The 19,983-nt window shown below is 38.2% G+C and overlaps 1 protein-coding gene across 1 annotated transcript in view; it reads left to right on the top strand.

Annotated features, from left to right (window-relative positions):
- Positions 1 to 857: 857 nt before the first annotated feature.
- The window catches only part of LOC146677987 (GDNF family receptor alpha-4-like), a 57,936-nt gene continuing 38,810 nt past the window's right edge, over positions 858 to 19,983 (top strand). Inside the window, exons 1-2 of the mRNA XM_085429069.1 lie at positions 858 to 1,121; positions 1,202 to 1,288. Of these exons, the coding sequence (XP_085285195.1) occupies positions 1,246 to 1,288 (43 nt within the window). The 5' untranslated portion in view covers positions 858 to 1,121; positions 1,202 to 1,245. The remainder of the gene's footprint in view (positions 1,122 to 1,201; positions 1,289 to 19,983) is intronic.

Raw genomic sequence — 19,983 nt, 5'->3', positions numbered from 1 at the left:
GTCAGTACTGATCGGGAACTGCATCCACCTCTCTGTAGGGGGCAAGCATTAAAGGTTTTCCGTGAAACAAAAGAGAAAACTTTATAGTTTGATAAGACTGCAGTGTATTAATATTGTTTGAAACATGTGACTTTCACACTGGTATCCAGGTGTTGTCCTGTGATTAGAAAAATGATTTTTCTGTCTTCAGCCATCAGATGGTGTCTCTCGTATTTATCTTATGTGTGTGTCTATATTAGCTATCTCATCAGTATCTTCTAATAATGATGTTAGGTTAGCATATGTCAACTGTTAGAGCTCGTACAAAGACGCCTAATCAAACAGACTTCTGGTTGAGAATGCCCCGAATGTGCCTTTTTTGAGAGTCGGTATTGTTATTAACCTTTTGTTCGGCTTCTTTAATAACATTTGGGGAGCTCAAACACTTTCTTTATTAACTGGCTGCAAAATCTCATACTTTTTATTATATAAGCAATTTGAATGGCAGGTGTTAGACCTTGAAGTGATGAGACAGGACAGGGAAGTGAACAGTAGGAATTATAAAAAAGGGAGCTCTTTATCTCTTAATGTTTCATGGAATTCAGGTAGCGTTAAAAGTATAGAGTCAACTGCTTGAAATATTCTGCATTTTTTGGGTTAGAAAATCAGAAACTGTAAGGAAAACACGAGATGCTCAATAGTATCACAGAGTAAGTGAAGACACAGTTAACTACTTTCGCCACACCGTAGGTCCTCTGAGTCATAACATTATAGTGTTTCTGTGAATTAACGTCTCATTTTCACCGCTAAGCACTGACCACGTAAGCATGCGGTTTAAAATGTCCCTTCCTACACAAACAGTCCCCCTCCTCCCCGTCGTTGGCAGTGGTTCTCCCCAGCACTCTGCATCTCTCCAGCAGCGGACTCAAGGACCTGTGTGACCACCTCGACGTGCAACAGAAGGCTCTCTGACAATACCGGACCGTACAACGCACAGGACAACTTCCCCTCACAATATTACGCATGGCTCTGCCTTTGCGCAAAAGCGCGACTCTAACAGCGACTTGGAAGTAACTGATGGGATTGTAAGACAAAAAAGACAGGGGCAACTAGAAAAAGACGATTTGAGGATTTTTCAAGAGGTTATTCTCTTTGCGCAAATAATGATCTCCAAATGCATAAAGGGGCACTTCATTCTTACCGTGTAATTATCCTGCTGTAGGTGTAGCTCCGACGCATAACCAGAAATTCAAATTTGAAACGGAGATGGATCTGTGGGGAGTTTATCTCTTTCATCTTATAACTTTGGGTGAGTAAAAACTTGTCTTTTCTATTAGAGCACCAATTAACCAATGTCACCTGTCCTCGCCCGGGAAACAAAGTAAAACAATCACGGTTCGGGTTTTGATTGCAAAAAGCTGATGAAATGAAGTTGGAAGGAGTTCATCGGTCGCCCCCTCCTTGAGCCTTTAGCACGGCTGTATGATCACAACTGTATTTCAAATCTTCCCGTAAAATGGCATTTAATTAATCAACAATAACTCAAGAACGAGAATGATAAATTAGCGCTCTTCCTCAGTCTGTGTGGTCGGCTATGCAAAACGGATATGCCTACGTGCACGTGCTTATTTGTGAGCGTCCGTGCGTGGATGCTTTTGGTGTAGGTGCATTTTCCCACTACAGGTATCGATGTGTATAGTATCTTTGCCTTAACCTTTGCATTTATACGAAATACACCATGATACATATCCACGTGACATGTGTTCATATACTGAAAAACGTTAAATGGCTCTATCAGTCAAAATATCCTTAAATATACATTTTCAAACTTTAAATAGCAGAATTTCTTCTTTTTCTTTTCAAGTAAAGCCTCTAAAAGTGACCATCAGCAGCAGTACATCAGTCATTGCTGTGAGTGTCACTGAGGTACCTGCTCTCTGTGTAATTGAATGGAGCTGGAATATTGATTTTTTTTTTTTTTTTTTTGTGGTAACCGTCCACTGTCTTCAAAGAGAAGAGCAGCTTGTTGTTGGGTCTCAGTGTCTCTTTGTCATTATACACAAATGTGTCAATCTCAGTCCTGCTGCCACAGTGTTAACTATTATGATTATACCCACTGATGGCTGCAACACAAGGCAGCATCATGCCCATTTTAATTGGCACCAGGTTTCCTGCTTAACAAAGACAGTAAAAAGCACTGTATCCAACTCCTTTATTCATTATTAATATCCACATTGGAGGTCTTCATTAGAGAAATGAAAGAAGATGCCAGTAAGAAATGCTGAATGGGAAAACAGTTTGCTCAGCTTTTCTCTCCATATTGACCTGTGATGAAAGCACTTTATTTTGGCATGATCTGGCTGGTAATGGATAACTGGAAAAAGACAGATATGACCATATGCCTTGTAGCAACTCCCAATTTATATTTCACTTCACAAACCTGCATATTCATGTTAAGATTTGAATATTTTTCATAAAAAAGCATGTCTTTATTCAAAAGAAAGTCTGTCTAAGTCTGCTTAGCCATCTGCTTAAATTAATCAGCCAAGATCCAACTGTAAAAGGTCAGAAAATACAGCCTGGTTGGATGACTCAACTCATTTAGTCAGCCTTGTGGGCAGAAAAATAAAATCACACATTACCAAGCTCTCCTAACTATTCCAGATACCTGCAAGTCAACACAGAGTGATCTCAAAATGACCACAATTTTGCAAGAAAGTGCTCTTAAACCGAACACCAGGAGACGTAGTTCTCAGCTGGGAATTGGGCCATTAGAGGTTGGCGCTGTCAGATTATTCCTCTGGGTTTGTTGCCTCACTTTCAAATCAAGTTAGAACGGTGAAAGATTTTCGTTCCAGCAAAGAACCACACAGATTTACACCATATTAGGATGTAGTAGGGCACTTTGAGGCATATGTACTGGAGTGCGCCCTGTGTGTGTGTGTGTGTGTGTGTGTGTGTCATTTCACTTTTATTGTTCCCTTGATAAGAACCAGACGTGTTTCCTTAGGGGCTGAACTAATGAGTCAATTAATTGGATAGAGTTAGTTGACAGCTTTAAACTCTTAAGTCTATTTTCCCGGGAACATGCATGCTTTCAGGTTATCACAATCTAAGCGTTTTTCTCCTTTGTTTTTTTCCCCCTTTTCCTTTCAAACACTTGGCAAAACAAATCTGACAAGCTGTTTGATTTTTAGTACAAATAAGTGACATATTTTTCAACGATAATAATAATAACAAATTAGTTGCAGCTTTATGCTTGTTGGCTTGGTTAAAAGAGCTCTGGAAATGACTTACAAATGGTTCCATTGGTGCTTTTTCATTAATTAGCTGCACCTGGCGAAATCTGGTTGGTTGGTCTGTGACGAGACACAAACAGTGATGATGTTCGGTCCAGACCTGCAGGTACTGAGGAAGACATTAATCTCGGAGAGGGTCAGTTTATGCATTCGGAGGACTTATGGAGTTCAGAGTGAATCAGTCTTGCCTGCGCTGCTATGGAAAGCTAAAATGAATCTGAGGCTAGTAGTTGACTGTCCGAGCTTTGATTTTATCGTGCGTGATAAATGTGCGCTGGTGTTCACTGACGGGTCCACACCGAAGCTCAAAATTATATAGAATTAAGCACAATTGTGCTGTGCAAGTCTTTTTAAAGGTTAGATAAGCTTTTCTTTTAGTATAAACTTGAAATGGAAAATTGTATGCCACAGTTACATCACAGTGATTTCATATCAAGGTGCAACTCCCAATTGCAGGACAAGGTGATTGCATTTAATATTAGTAGGTCTAACTGAGTGAAAGCATCAGAAGTGATCTCTAGTGGCACTCAAACTAGTAATAGTTGCAGTGAAAACTCAATATCAGGTGACAAGAATGCAAATGTATTTCTCTTCTAACATTTTTCCTGATTAAAGCCTGTTACAGCGTTTTAGTTCATCTTAAGAAGAAAGTGCACAGAATCGATCATTTAAAAGCACCTTCTTCAATCACAGCTGCTTCAGCACCCGGTTTAAGCCTACCATCATGCTATATTCTCTGATTTAATGGTTTTGACATTGTGGGATATGACCTGTGTCTTTAATGGAGATAGATAAGTACTGCCACGCATGCTATTACCTAGCATACTGGCCGGCCTCTCGTAGGGGGATTTGTCATGAATCTCATTTGAAGCAGGTAGTCCCCATGGCGAAGAGACAGCCCATCACAAGCTTTCTTCTATCCTAGGTGATGAAAGCCCATGCTTCTTCTTAATGCCACTTTAACAAAGAAATCCCATGTAGGACACAAGATGCATGTGAACCCTAACATCAATGTCACGTAAGGGCTAAAAACCCTGTCTCCATTCCCATTCTGGCTAAAACACAGATTATATAACACCTTATGCAATTTAAAGGGATGTTGTTTCACTGCAGCTAGAAATTCAACAAATTTTATGTTATGTTTAGCAATTGTTTTATCACTCTATAAAGAATTAGCTCATTAACAGCTTAGCTTCCACAGACATTTATATGGACGTCTTTGATTGAGACAAGAATAGTTTATGTCAGAGAGCCTGAAATTTTCATAGCACTTCTCTTAGTGGCCCCTTGGTATCCAAATAACATCCAAGAGAGGAACATTTTCACTTTCTGTATTTCTTGGAACACAGAGTCTGTTTCACTGTGTAATTTAGTTCTGATTGTAGGGAAAATGTAGCCTGGTTCCAGAGCTCATCACCACCCACACCTCTGATTTGTTCAGTGATTCAAATGAAGTGAAATAAAATGGGCAGGCAAGGGAAGATCAACTATTCAGATGGTAGTAAGCTAAACACACACACATTATAAAGCCAAGTATCCATTCTAAACTCTATTTAAAGGGAATCAACAAAAACGAGTATACAGACTTTTCCACATTTCCAGCTCATAACAATAAAAATAAAAATAATAATAATGGATTGGATTTATAAAGCGCTTTTCCTAACATCAATGACACGTAAAAATAGTAGTTAGTTTACATAAAAATAAACTAATACGAAAAAATGACTTGCCAGCATAATGTAATACAGCAACACTGTAAACTGCACTACGAATTTCAAGCTGACCATACATCTATACTGGTTTAGTTTTAGTTGGCGGTATTGTACTTCATGTTATGTTTTGTGTATTGTGTCTATGCCATAAAAATAATATTCAGTTTTTCCCTGTGAGTTTTGATCATCCATCCATACATCCATACATATTCTTCCACTTTTCTTTCATGTCAGTGTCACAGTGGGGCTGGATCCCAGCTGTTATAGGGTGAAAGCCAGGTCGCAGGTACCAGTTTGTCACACAAGAGAGCCATTCACACTCAGTCAGTTTACTATTCCCAATTAACCTAGTGTGCATGTCTTTGGGCTATGGGAGGAAGCCAGAGTACCCTGGGAGAACCCACGCAAGCTTCTCCCTCCCAGCTGGCAGATTCAAGTCCAGGACACTCTTGCAGTGAGGCAACAGTGCTGACTGTACTGCCTGCAGTTTTAAAGACCATTTAGGAAACTTAGTGGCAGCTGTTAGCTTTAAAATTATGTCCTCTTTTATTTCATTTTCTTCACTGCCTGACTGTTTAACCAAAGCCACAAGACAGTTATAATTAGGGGTGGGTTTTTATAATCGATTCATCGATTAAAATCGATTCTGGCTTGGATAACGTAAAATCGATTCATTAAAATCCTGAATCGATTTTTTTAATATAAATTTATTTTGCCCGAAATGCCAGAATCTCTGGTGACATCTCACAAAATTTCAAGAACCACCAAACAGTTAAGACAGTAAATGAGAGCAGGTACAGGGATTCTGCACATAGACTTAAACACACAGCGCGACCCGCGGATCAGAATCAGTGAGATGTCGCCTTTCTCACGGTCGGGGCTGAAAGCCGACAGCTCGCTGATTCTGATGTTTCGGCGGGTCGGCGCTTTGTGTTCACGTCCTTTATGAGCCGATTCTAAAGCTGTTAGTTTGATCTCTCTCCAAACAATATTGACCGAACCAGCAGCAGAAGAAGATCCAAACGCTTCACATAAACATCGTCATGAATTCACTCTGACTTTTGCTGTTTTGCTTCCACTGCCATGCACAGCTCTCTCTCTCCCTCTCTGTACTTCAAGAACAGTTTCCCTTTCTTCATTATTCGCTTGCTTGTTACACAAGTCTACTGTTGTTTACAGGCTGTCGGCTGCTGTTTTTTTCCCTTTTACATTCTTCCGAAAAGAAAACCTAATTTCTGCCGTTCAATACTGAACAAATTTAAACTTTTTAAAATTATTCAAAATGCAAAACGCTGTGTCTCTAATAAAACCGCTGTAACTTCAGAGGTGATGTTCATATGTTGATTAATGGTTTTCTTTCGTTTTTGATGTACTGCAGAATATTTTTATAAAATCCAGGCCAGGAAAATCTCCTTCATGTTTTTCTGTTTTATCCTCAGCTACCTTGACACAAAGGCCTCTGCTGTGATGCTCACACCTGTGATAGAGTCTTGCGAGTGTCAGCTTCCTTTTTATTGATACAAAAATATGTAAATGTACTGATCTGAATTATAATATTTCTGACTGTCAAAATTTCCCAGATTTAAATCGAATCGAATCGAATTAAATCGAATCGTGGATCGAATCGATTCAGGACCTTGTGAATCGGAATTGAATCGATTCTAGAAATCAGTGACGATACCCAGCCCTAGTTATAATTTCACTGTTACCGTTTAATTTTAAATGTTAATATTAAGCACTTACCGAAGCGATAATCATTTGGTTATCCAGTAGAAAAAGGACGTAAAGTACCATTTTGTACACAAAGCACTTTTTAATATAGAGCAGCAGGTGAGGACATAAAGGAGAATAAAATTATGGAATTCGGCACAAGTGAAAGTTGCATTAATAACTTAATGCATCTGTCCTAAATACACCTTTGCTGAGCTCTATATTATTAGACATCAAGAGTTAGTGTTGCATCTAGTGAACATCAGTCTACAGAATATAAAATTATAAAAGATGCGAGTTTTCATCTATCTATCTATTCTAGGAGCCCTTTAAATGCCTTTGTATTTAATTATTCAGGTTTCAGAATCTGCTGTTAAGCTGGCACATTGCCATTCATCTGATGTCAGTCAGTCTGATGGCTCCGACCTTTAACGGGGACATTATTTAATTTCTCATCATCTTCCTATAATATTTAACTATGATAACTTTAAACAGTACATAAAGTTTGAGAGTAAAAGAGCCACTCACCGTTGGACTGTCTAAAAGTCTGAGACAAGCTGGGGGAGGGTTATTGCGAAAGACATGCCATTGATTAGGAGTGATGGATGTGGGTGAAAAATAAACGAGTCTGAGTTTAAAGCCCTAATCCATTATTATAGTCGGGTGCCCCGAGTTATATCACTGGTACCTCATTACCGAATGTGTTTACACTTTAAGATTTATGTGATTGAAGACATTCTATTAGAGGAAAATGACCAACAACAGGTAATTTGGAGACACAGTATACAATGCCTGTCTAACATTAGCGGTCTCATTTTCCTGTTTTCACAAATCAGTCATGTCTCATTTGGTTATGTTGTTCCCTAGTGTACTGAGATCTTATTAGGTGTTTCAAGCTGCTGCAAGCAGAATTTTTATATTAACACCAGGTCAGAAACAAATCACTTTTGTATATGAAAAGTTTTTCTTACTTTGTTTGTGATGAACACACAGATAACTCAGACAGCTCTACAGACTCTTCCTGCAGTTCTGCAGAGCATTTCAGCAAGGCATCATTAAATAGTCTAACAGTGCATTTAAATTACACATAAACAACACTCTAACCCAGCTTTAACTCTTCATGTGTTATGTAAACTTATAAAAAGCTAAAAATGTAAGAACATGAGATGCCAAATATGCCTGTAGTAGCATGATTTTACACGTAACACAATGATATTGCATTTGGGTTTCCAGCCAGCAACTAAACAACAGACAAACAACATTAAGCTACTTGCTGGTGATCACAAAGGATTGCTAGTATTACATATTTATCCTTTTATGATGCTGGAAACCAGTGCACAGGAGAAAGGAGAACGAGCATTGGAATTAATTATGTTGGGATTTGCAAATACATAAATTAATCTGAATTTTGTAGGTGTAGTAAATTTAGTGAATGAGTAAATATCCTGAAATGTAAAAAGCTTTTAACGATGCTGTAAAAATCTTTAAGAGTTCTCTCCATAATGTGATGAAAGCCTTTTATATACCTCTTGGTAAATTCAGTGGTGCCATGTTCGTTTTTCCGCATTCTATGAAATAAATCTCAGACAAAATGTATTTTTCCAAAAGAGAATAAAAGAATATTCATCCAGGTGAACTGGTTTATAAATTAGCTGTAGAGGTGAATGTGAGCATGAATAACTCTCTCTTGTTTTTGTGAGCCCTGCGACAGACTGACAGCCTGTCATGGTTGTATCCTTCACCTCACCCAGTGCTAGAATCGGCTCAAACCCTGTCCCCACGGCCCTCGGTTCAACAGAGCTATGAAAACAGCCATAATTAAAGCGTACTTGAATACAAGTCAAAGGTAAAAGAAAACTTGTCATTCATGATTTTCCTTCTTTACAGTTGTGATATGAAATGGACTTTTTCTAAATGATAAAACCTGATGAAACAGACCCCACACAGTGGTGGGTTCAGCTGACAAGTGAAAAGTCCAGTGTTCACACAGCCAGTTCTTTGTCACTCTTCTTATGTAAGATTTAACACTTATTGGGAGGCTTTTATTGCACTTACAGTTGATCTAATTCATCTTCACTTTAACTGTCACTTATATGCTCCATTATATGTGTATGAAGAGAGACAACGAGAGAGGGAGAAATACATACAAGTGTGTGTTTTTCTCTTTGTGTTACTTACAAATGAATCCCAATGCTGTAAATTGTAAGTACATATACTAAATGCAGAGTGTCATGTTACCCAGTGAATGGTAAAAGTAAGAATGTAAGGATAAGAATAGAATAATCCTTTAATTGTCCCACAAGGGGAAATTTGGTTGTGACAGCAGCCAAAAAGACAAATATACAAACAAACAGGACACAGAGCAGAAACATACACAATTTTTCTTACATATTTACTTTAAGGACAATGGTTACTATATACAGAGAGTACTGTACCGTTATTAAATTAAATAAAAATAACTAATAAGAAGAAGAAATAAGAAGCTTTAGGATTATAATGATATTAAAACTGTAGACATTTGCCCCAAAAGTTGATTTTGTTCATCTGGATGTAAAGTTTTCAGTTCAGTTTGCTTATTAAAAAAATAAGGCAGCATTAGCTTGTTTAGGCGAACTAGCCAGGGAGCTACTAGTCAAAACTAACCAGTGCTCTCTTCATGGCTTTGCTGTCTTACTGACTCAAGTTTAAAAAACAAACCTAAAATCTAAACGTAAAATAGATGTTAATATTTTTATAGCCTAGCCTATACCCAGTATAGGTAACTAACAATCAAGCGACACAGCACAAATGCTAACTATTTGTTTTTCTTTTTTCTGTCAGAATTGGCACCGCAGCTTTCTGTGATTACAAACTGATTGGTTGAGGTAACTGTTGCCCCTGGGTTTGATGCAAATGTTGATCACATAACAGCATCAAGTTGGGAAAATCAGGATGTGCATCTGCATCAGTATCAGGTCTGAACAGTTAGGATAGATGGATGCCTGGACACTACATATACAGAGTTTATTTTCATTTTTAAACTGTTAATCTACCATCTGAGTCAGTCTGAGCTCTGCGTGGAAACCTCATGGAACAGTTTTCACACACATTACGCAAGACTTACAATTCTTTATATATTTAAAGAAATCTGGTTGCAAAATGTTTTTAAAGTACAAATAAAATGTACAAAAACAGAGAGCTATGCTCCTAGGTGCCAGAATAAGACTGGCTTTCCCTCCATACATAATTACAAACTGAGATGCAGCGGCTGCTTTATAACTGACTTTGTTATATCAGTCCAGGATCATGCAACGGCAGCCACTAACAAAGGTCTGGGCAGGAAAATCACTGCGGTTTAAGTTGGAAGAACATTCTAGCTCATGGATAAATGCTTTTGAAGATCAGTCTTACATTTTGTTTTGTTTTACCGATATGTATTGTTGAGCAAGCAGTTTCTTTTAGTATGAAGTAAATTTGTGAAGAACCGGTGAGGATTTAGTAAAATAACACACTGTTTAAAACAGCTATAGAAGACTATCCATCCATCCACGCATCCATCTTTGGTTGTTTATCCGAGTCTGTGGATAGACCTCGCTCTCTCCAGCTCTGAAACCAGGATTTATGTCGATGGAGGCAATTTGTTCCTGGTAGGATCTCTTAAGAAAAACTGGCGCTGGGTGAAGAACTGACGTGCTTCACAAGAGCTCTGTGGCAAAAAACAACAGGCCATGTTACCTCACTCAGATTGGGATTACTAAACCAATATCCCAGTTGGTTTAGTAACTGGGATATTGGTTTGGTATGAGCCCCTCCTCCTGGGAGGAGGGGCTCATAGGTGAGCATCTGTGGTCAGATCTTAGCCCACGGGGTGCGGTCGCGCACAGCCCAAATGAGCCACATGAGCCAACACTCCTGCCGAACCAACACCTGCAACGGCTGTAGGGGCCCACTCCAGTGTGGATCAGGTGGCAGCCAAAGGTGGAAGCCTCGGTGGTCTGGTTGCTGTAACCATGTGGAATTATATTTGTGGAAAAACTGGTGTGTGTTAAAACGTAATCACAAGCAAATAATTCCATTTTAGGGGTGTAAGGATTTATTGCCACTTGTTCAGTTAAATTCCTCATGTGTAACTTAAAAAACCCACAAACTCGGAGCCAAGCCCACAAACTAGCCATCATGCATGTAAGAGTATCTGCTTGGCAAGAAAACTCTTGATAGTTTGAAGGGTGGAGCAAAGAAAGAAGGGCTCTAATGTGATTGGTCAGTTTCAAAGAAGTGGCACCACAAACTCTAGGACTGGGAATGATTGACAGTGTGAGTTACGCCGTGGCAGCAGTATAAGTGGTGTTTTACACCATGTTTGTTAACAGTTTGAAAATAAAGTTCGACAAATTAACTATCAAAAGTTAGTTTTTGCTGTGTAAAAGCAGATATACTGTTAACTGTCAATGGATTACGTTATTGCTGAAGAAACTGGAGGGTTATGAAACCGCTGCACTCCTGAGATAAAGACACAATAAATTCAACCGTAGTTTGAAGGCTTTATTTTCTTTACTTTGTTCTCCTTTTAAAGCTTTAATTGCCGACTGTCATATTTAGCAGAATTAAATCAGCTTGTAAATCATGGTATGATTTTGCTTCAGTGAATCAGCTCCAGCAGCAGCATTAAAATGGTGTACTCTATATTGACTTATACTTTAAACTTTATAAATTATTATTTTCATGCAAAATATTTGTACTTTTGCTTCAGTAAAAGGTCATTTCTACAGAATGTACATAAACTGTAATATTGCAACTACTGAAGGGCAGGATTTAGGATCCTTCTTTCACAACTGTTAAAAGTTGACAATCAGTGGTCACTGGTAAATCAATGAGGTCTGATCCTTAGAGAAGATAAACTCTATTACACCTCTTTTCAAAAGAGAGGCTAAGAAGCACTAAAAACACTCATGCGAAATATTACTTTTTAAATTGAGTAACAGTGATACAGCTGCAAAATGGATTTCTTCAATCTGCTTAATATGAACGCTGAAAACTGCTGAGGATTACAAAGTTTAGAGGCACAAAGTGAAAACGATACGTAGACCTGATCTGACTAAAAGGTGCATTAGACCCGTTAGCAAATTCAGAAGATGGCTCTGAGGTTATAGACATACAGTGGCCTCTAAGGGCCAAACAGAGGCTCATTAACTCAGTCTGTCAGCGGTTATCGAGAGAAAAAGGACTGTTCCAGACAAGTAGGCATGGCCCCATTATGACACCGTTTCAAATGGAGGGCTTAAGCTCCATTTTTTGCTTTCCTCTTGCATTTCTGGGCCACTGCTAGATCTATTTGGGGTGAGTGAAGTTTCACGAAGATATATGGAGGTGAATACTCAGGACAAAGACCCAAGACATACTTTTTGGTCTTCGGTAGTTGTTTTGTTTTATTTAAATGTCTGTAAGCTAGCCTTAAATACCTCTTCTTTGACTTCCTGGCATTAATAACGACAGAGTGTAGGCAGTAGTAATCTATCCAGTGTTTTTCCTCTCAACAGAAATGACAGCTGCTGAAATTCATTCCCTTATCCCCTTTCCAATTTTACTGTGGTAAAAGCTACTCTGTCATACACTGGTCATGTTTTTTGAAAAGACTGTATCCAGCAGTAATAGTAATTACTGCTTAAATCTGCATACTATGAAAAGGCCAAGAGAAAGTGTCTTAGGTTTGATATGTATGTTCCCCTTCCTCTAAATTAACTTCTTTTCACAACTGCTGGCCTATTATATTGGCCCAGAAGATTTAAAATATGTGGCAAAAAGTTTAGAAACCAAACTCTAATCCAGAAAAGGAGCTCAGACGACATTGCTTGCACATGATGGATGCAGCTTCCTTGTATCATTGTTGCCTAAAAACAGGTTTTGTGACAGGCAGGATGAACGAGCTCAGCAACGGGACTATTTGATATCTGTAGCCGCGCATATGTGTTGTAGGCTTATATGACTGCTATTATTCAATTAAAATAAGTGCTGCATCAGACTTTATAGTATTTAATTACCGTTTCGTTGTTTGTTTACAGGCGCAGGCAAGTGAATTACACTACAGTTCAGCCAGCAAATGGAATTGTTTCTTATCAGCGTTCCCAGACTAGACCATACAGCAGCCGAGTTACGACACCAAACAGTTTTTCACTGAAATTAATTCAGCATCTTTTATGCCTTAGGAGGATCTCTTCAGTTAATCAAATCAGCAAAATCAGTTTGTGCCCTTATTGTAACCACAATAAAAAGAAATGACTGGAAATTCTCGTTTGCACAGTATGAATTGAATTATTGTCTTGACCGAGAAACATGAAATAGAGAAAATGGCACTAAAGCGATTAAAATCAGAACCTACCAGCAATCTGCGGAGCCGGTCCTGTCCTCAGTCTGATCCATATGACTCAAGTTACAGTTGTAAAAGTACTGATCCTACCTTGGAGCTTTCCAGGAGATGAACATCTATGCAATACTAACAAAGACAATATTAAAGGTCACACAAAAAATACTAAATTACCTAGCGATATAAATATGTATATGTGTTAGCTATTAACATTTACCTGAATTTCCAGGAGGAGGTGCACTCATACGATACGGGCAGTAAGTCTTAATTTATTAAAACAGACATGGATCAGTTTTCCAATAATTTTCATATATCTGACAAATAAAGACGTCTGTTCTTGTGTGCATGAAACGCCACTGGATGAAAAATACAGTAGTATACATTTACCTTTGACACTTGGTGAGATGCTAAAAACATCTGCATGCAGGAGAAACCCCATCTATCTATTGAGGCTCCCCTGAAAGGTGCTGGTAATGATCGCACATTCATCCTTCAAAAATACACATTCACACTGACATTATAGTTCTCAACACCACCAGCTCAGGAGGACAAATAGTGGACAAAGTGTTTCTTGTTCTCATTTTGGTGTGAGCTTTTTCTATTTCCTTCCACAACCCCAAAACACCCAGGACAAGTGAACTGGAAACTACATTTCCCGTGGCTATAAATGCAAATACGCTTGCTCCAGCCCACTGTGACCCAGCACACAAGTAAGTGAACAGATGCTTTGAATGTTCCACCCATAGCGTCACATTTCTAAATAAGATTAGACAAAGACTGACATAAGAGCTAAACATCTTGAAAATATCTCAGATATAGAATCCTTGAAGCTGAAGTTTCAAAAAACATCCAAAATTTGATGCATTTACTTTAAAAGGTTTTTCAGTGTGTGTGTGTGTGTCCTTGTAATACTCAGGCGGCAGAACACAGTTACTATCCTCTGAGAACCCCACTGGATTAACTGGAATTTATCTGACAAAATAGGGACTCTTGAGCAAACTCAATGTATATCTCAGACGCAATGCATTTTATCCCACAGAGCATACTCTTGAGGTGATTAGTCATCTCATGCTTTATTGTACAACCTTATAATAAGTAGATGATAGAGGTTAGATTGAGTGTTGTTCAATTCCTCCAGTGTTCCCGGAAAGGAAACAAACCATTACCAAAGCAGCAGACAGGAACCGGCTGGAGGGCACCTGTCCTCGTGAGCTGCATTGGATTTACAACATCTGCTCCATGCAGCCGAGGATGCCGCCTCCGTTTACTACTACTTGATTAATTATTTCAGGCACTGGGTATGACACAGCCAACAAATTGTAAATTGCATGCATAGAAAATCACCATGTTAGCATAAGCTCAATACTTCTCAGGAAAATAAGTTATTAAATATTCTGTTAGGACTGTTTGGTTTCCTCCACATTAGTTTTAGCACAAACGTCTGATCTGAACATGAAATTATTCTACATTAATAGTGAGACTGGTTTGCTTTTCTACATGTTTATATGTAGACGGCTTCATGTCTCATTAACAGCCACGGTGAGATGGATGGTGGCCTCATTTGAAGGCCTTTGATTCTGTCACCACCCTGTAGATCCAAATCCCTTTCCACTCTATGGCTTATTAGGTCCTAATTAATTGGATCAAGTGAATGCCACTAAGCATTTGACAGCTCTCTGTGAGTGATAACTGTGAAACCAGAGCCACATTCCCACGTGAATGCCCCCGGAGAAGAATCCCTCCACATTAGGTCCACTGACTCTCTGCCACGCTCTTCCTGAGGGATCCAACCCTGCTGCTGTGATGATAACACATAAGAACCACGCTTTGAAAGCTGCAGTGTGTTTTGAAGTTATGTAGTAGTGTCATGATAAATATAGCTTCATAATAGTTGGTGAAGTCGATCAGCTTATAAACAAAAATAGTTTGATCAAACATGTTACATAATCATTGATTGATAGACATGTATGAAGTTAATATAAACTTACTTAAACAATCAAATTGTCATTTAAAATTGAGCCATAAATTCCATGTATTCATTATATTTTTATTTAATCAAAAAAAAAAAAAAATCGAAACACACTTTGCACTGTCTGTCAATGTGAGCGCTATAAATGAATCATTAATCCTCTTTTTGGCACAGCACAGCACACTGAAAATTCAAATACCAATCTTAGTTTAATTTCCCATACTGGTAGCCTCATTAAAAATACGCCTCTGCCTCAGACACCTTACATAAAATAATAATAAAATAAAAATATATTTTATGTATGTGGATTTTATGCATGCTGCTCGTCTTCCTGGTGTGGTCAGCAGAAGCAGAGTGCTGTGGCATCCTCTCTCCATTAGGTGTTCGTGGTAGCCTTGGGGTGACTTGTTTAAAGCGCTCAGATCTTTAGTCCGATCTTTACCGTTATAATTTTAATCCGAGTGGAAGGTATCCAATCCTCCGGTGCGTGCAGCTCAGTTAGCAAGATGGCAAAGAATTACCAAGGAATTCATATTATTAAAAAGCCCATGGCTGAAAGGGATAAGCACAACATTACATTAAAATGCAGAATTTTGCAGGTGGAGAGGCCCAGTGAGCAGGAGGTGCTACGGCTTTGAAACACTAACATGTGTTAGTGCCATCCAAAGCTGTCAAAGGGGAAATTAATGTATGTCTTTGCTGTTTACACTGTGAATAAGCAGGAGATGCTACTATCAACTTGATATGTAATGTAATGACGTACAGTGTTCTCACACTATTTTATCTGCACTACAGATAAACCCCAGAAGCTGATTTCATTTGACAGGAGTGATTGCTGTGTGTTGTGGCCCGGGACACTTGAAGAGACGAGGCTAAGCGTCATTCAAGTGGATTCGGGCACAGTAATCATGTTGCATGATCTCCAAGCGTGGAATTCCAGTGTTTCATCAGCTGTTAGGTAATTACCAGATTTAAAAGGCGTGCAAGAGGGGAGGATTTCACTCTTTCCAGAAACTGCCCCAAATAAGTCATGAACCTCATGGTTCTCTCCAAGAGAGCTTCTCAAAAACAAGGAGAAGAGTCGAGATGCTGGAGCAAACTGAAGCATACTTGGGCTCGGATCATTAAGTGCAGTGGGATTGCAGGCCAATTTTGGCGTGAGGAGGGTGGGCAAATGCACACTCTTAGAGTCAGATTGTTCAGAGGCAGATGCACGCTCTCTGGGCAGTGTAAGCTCTGTGCACAAGGAATTGCAACGGAAAAGAAGACATTTTTAATGTTGGTAATATTTTTGATGAGACAGTAAAAAAGTAAGTTACAGGATACATACAGAGTGAGTTACAAAGTGCATACAGGCATCTGTACTGTAATTAATTCAAGGTGTCGACCCCACTCATAGCCACAGCTGTGTATCGTGGTCACGAGTAAAAACCGCTGCTCTGCTGCAGCAGGAGAGCCGTGAGATGTGACACAATCAGTCATCTTTCTTCCTTGTTGTTTTTGTAGTGAGCGGTTGGGCAGGTATTACTGCAGTTATTTAAAGTTACATTTAAGGGTATTTTATAGTAATTTATGGCTAACTTTGAGAATAGCAATAAGACCATATATTTAAGCCCCTTTACACAGTAACTGACATTTGGAGCATTTTCATTTGCAGGTTTCTTTATAAAGTGCAGCTTTAAATATATCAGCTTTATATTCTTTAACCTCCTAAGACCCAAACTCTTCCATGACATGCATTTTTAATTTATCTTTGCTATTTGGGCTGATTGGGACCTGAAGAATGTAAAAACCGATTTATTTATTTATTTTACCTGATTTTTGTTTCTGAGAAAAATTAGATCCACATATGAGAACATTCGTTTTAAATTTCAATAGAAATTTAAAGTGGGTATATAATGATATATATAATGTCCTCGTAAGTAGATATCAGGTTCTTGTAGAAAAAAAAATGTAGTATTTTGGTCTAGACAAGCATCTACAGTCTACAGTGCAATGTCACTTCAGCACAATCTCTTCTAACTATTTGGGCTTAAAAACACATAATATAATGTAAAAGGTTATGTTGCTCTCTTAAAATCCTGAAGACACAAAGCTGCCTTGTGAAAAAATAGGTAGTTTCAGGATTAATATCGAATCTAAATATTGTTAAGCCCAAGAATCATAGACACTAAACTTCTTTGACTAATTACAATCATAAGTAAGTACACGTGGAAGTCTCTTGTTAAAACTAATTTGGGCATGTTACTTTATGGCATTTCATATATTGAAATTATAACAGAGCAACCTTTTGGAAAATGACACTAAAGTCAGCTTGACATTTACAAGGAACATTTTGAATAAAGTTAAAAAAGGAAAAGAAAGGGAAAAATAAGTAATTCCAAAACTTATGGCGTGATGCGCTTTATCTCTTCTGTGAATATTTTCAGGTCACGTTGTTTCCATTTTCATTTCAGTCTTTACAAATATTTATCTATCAGTGGGGATATTTTTTTTATTAAGGTGGAAAATCTCTTTAATGTGACTATACATACATTTTTGAACAAATTAACACTAGGACACCTTGAACAAGCTGCTGGGAAGTGGCACACACTGCATTCACTATGAGCTAGCCTTGACAGTCTTGGTATTCAGGGACAAAGGAAAGGCAGAGAAGCAATCTATGTGATTATCATACAAATGGTAATGGAGCACACACACTATAACTGAACCATATAACCTAATGTTGGTGAATAGTTTTATATTCACAGAGAAGTCTTCATTTCTCTTTGTTCCCAACTGCTAATTCAGTTTCTTTTGTCTTCTCTTCCATCAGTGTTCCACTGAAACTCCTTTCATATTGGAAATGCATGTATGATGTGGGTCCTTTCAACGTGCACTCGACCTATTCAGAAAAGACAACTGTCATAACTTAATCTCTGGTTGTCACTGTTGGCTGAGACGTCTGTTACATAGTTCCATAGACTTCACGACTAAACTATAAATTAGACTGAAATACGCTGAAACCACAAAGCAGCGTCTCAGTTCTATTTAATCTTGGACAGGTGGGAGGTTGATTCTGGAAAGATTTTTCCCACATTTTCTAATTTTTTTTGTCTTCATAGAAACATGGGAGTCTAATGAATAATGCAACCTTCATGTATGATTACTGCCACCAGCTGATTTAGTGCTTTGATTCAGTTTGGCATAAAAAATAACTCCAATACTCATGAGCTGCGACTGTGATTAAGTGAAAGCAGACTCACATAGAGTCATGTGGTACAGGGCAGATTTTGCAAAAGAAAGTAAAGCAGCTCGATGCTGAATTAATACAATCTGAGAGATTTTATTTATGTTGTCAGTTTTCTAGCAATGAATCCTGCATAAAGCAGAATATGTTGACATATTCTGCTTTTTGTGTTACATTGTGTGTAAGAAGGCTTTGTTAGGAGAACCAGATATTTCCTACGATGACTACTCAATCTATGTTATTTAATGTTGTATCTTATTTTCAGGACCAGGGACATCTGAAAGGCTTTAAAAACAAGTATCTAAATAAACTGATGAGCCAGGTGCCAGTCTAAATGGGGTATGACACAGAAGGAGTGCAGGTCAAATGAACACGGCTCCAAAATGTGTCATTCAAGGATGATGTGGTATAGCACTTATATGGAGATTTTTTTTTAAATGAAAGCTTACACTCTATCCACTTCTTAGAGAAGACACTATTCAGCGTAAGCCTGATTTTCAATGTGATTGCCATGAAACTTTTGACAGCTGCACTTGGTGTTAGATGCAGTTTGCTGGTTAATCTTACCACCAAATGCACTTTTCAACACCTTTGTAAATAGGTAGTATTCAATGTTGTCTTTTTAAAACAGTTTTTGCTGAGATGCTGGAGCTTTTTCGTGAAGTCAGAGTAGAATTTTGATTATAGTGTATTTCACCGAAATATGCCATATTTTTGGTCTGTATACGCCTTGCTATATTCCACAGCCTGTTAGTCTGTTTCTTAACATTTCTTAGATTCTTTTTGTTGCCTTTGCAGAAATACAGCAAACACAGTTAATGAAGCCACTTTTTCAATTATACTTCAGCCTCAGTCATGTTTGGCCCTGCAAGCTATAATCCCGACAGTCTGTTTGACTAACTATGAATTTCAGAGCTGAAATTAATTAGGACATTGTTATGGTTTATTGCCACTGGAAGTTAAATTGAAGTGACTGGAAAAGAAAATTGTAATCATCTCATACAAAGTGCTTTTGTTCTATAAACTGTGACAGAAATGCCTAATGGGTTTTTTGTTAGAATAAGAGATAGCTGCTTCAGTCACTCAGTGTTCCTGTTTGCAGGAAACATTCGAGGATAAATCTGTAGAAAAAACACAAAACAGTGTTGAGGATCTGAAGAAAAATTTACTTAAATATAATTTCATATTACACACAGTCAGAGTCGATCAAATCAAAAGCATGAAATGATACTGAAATCCCAAAGCACGCCCAATTAAAATGCACAGTAATGTTTAAATAACTACCTGGTTGATTAGCAGTCAAAGCTTTTAGAACCATGCAAGGCTGCATGGTATGTTATGAATCACTCCTGTGACATGCTAATGAGGAGAGGAAAATGCTGAGGCTTTGCTGTCATCCTATCTTGACTGTACTCCTAGTATTTTGAAAGACTTCAGCATCTGACTGTAAATCACAAGTATCACTAACAGTGTTGTTAAGCATGATTGACAGCTCTGAAGATGACAAATAGCTGCCAGGTTTTAGATACTTGAGGAATGACTTTCACACGTCCTTTACAATTCAACTCTGTCCATAGTCTAGCTGTGTAAACAGCTCTGTTTTAACACATGCGCTAGTTAAAGAAGAAGTTTGTTGTTTAGCAGTGGACATTTCCAGCCTTGTTGCATCTTTATGCTTAAGTCTGTGCTGACTAAAGGCCTTTTGGTTTGTCTGATCCCTTTGTGACCTGTCATTTGAAGCTTTA

The sequence above is a fragment of the Rhamphochromis longiceps genome, linkage group LG2, assembly GCF_057381845.1.
Source record: "Rhamphochromis longiceps isolate RC_006_pf linkage group LG2, R_longiceps_female_GT1.1, whole genome shotgun sequence".
NCBI classification, from domain to species: Eukaryota; Metazoa; Chordata; class Actinopteri; order Cichliformes; family Cichlidae; genus Rhamphochromis; species Rhamphochromis longiceps.
This window is presented reverse-complemented; position numbering and strand designations above follow the sequence as displayed.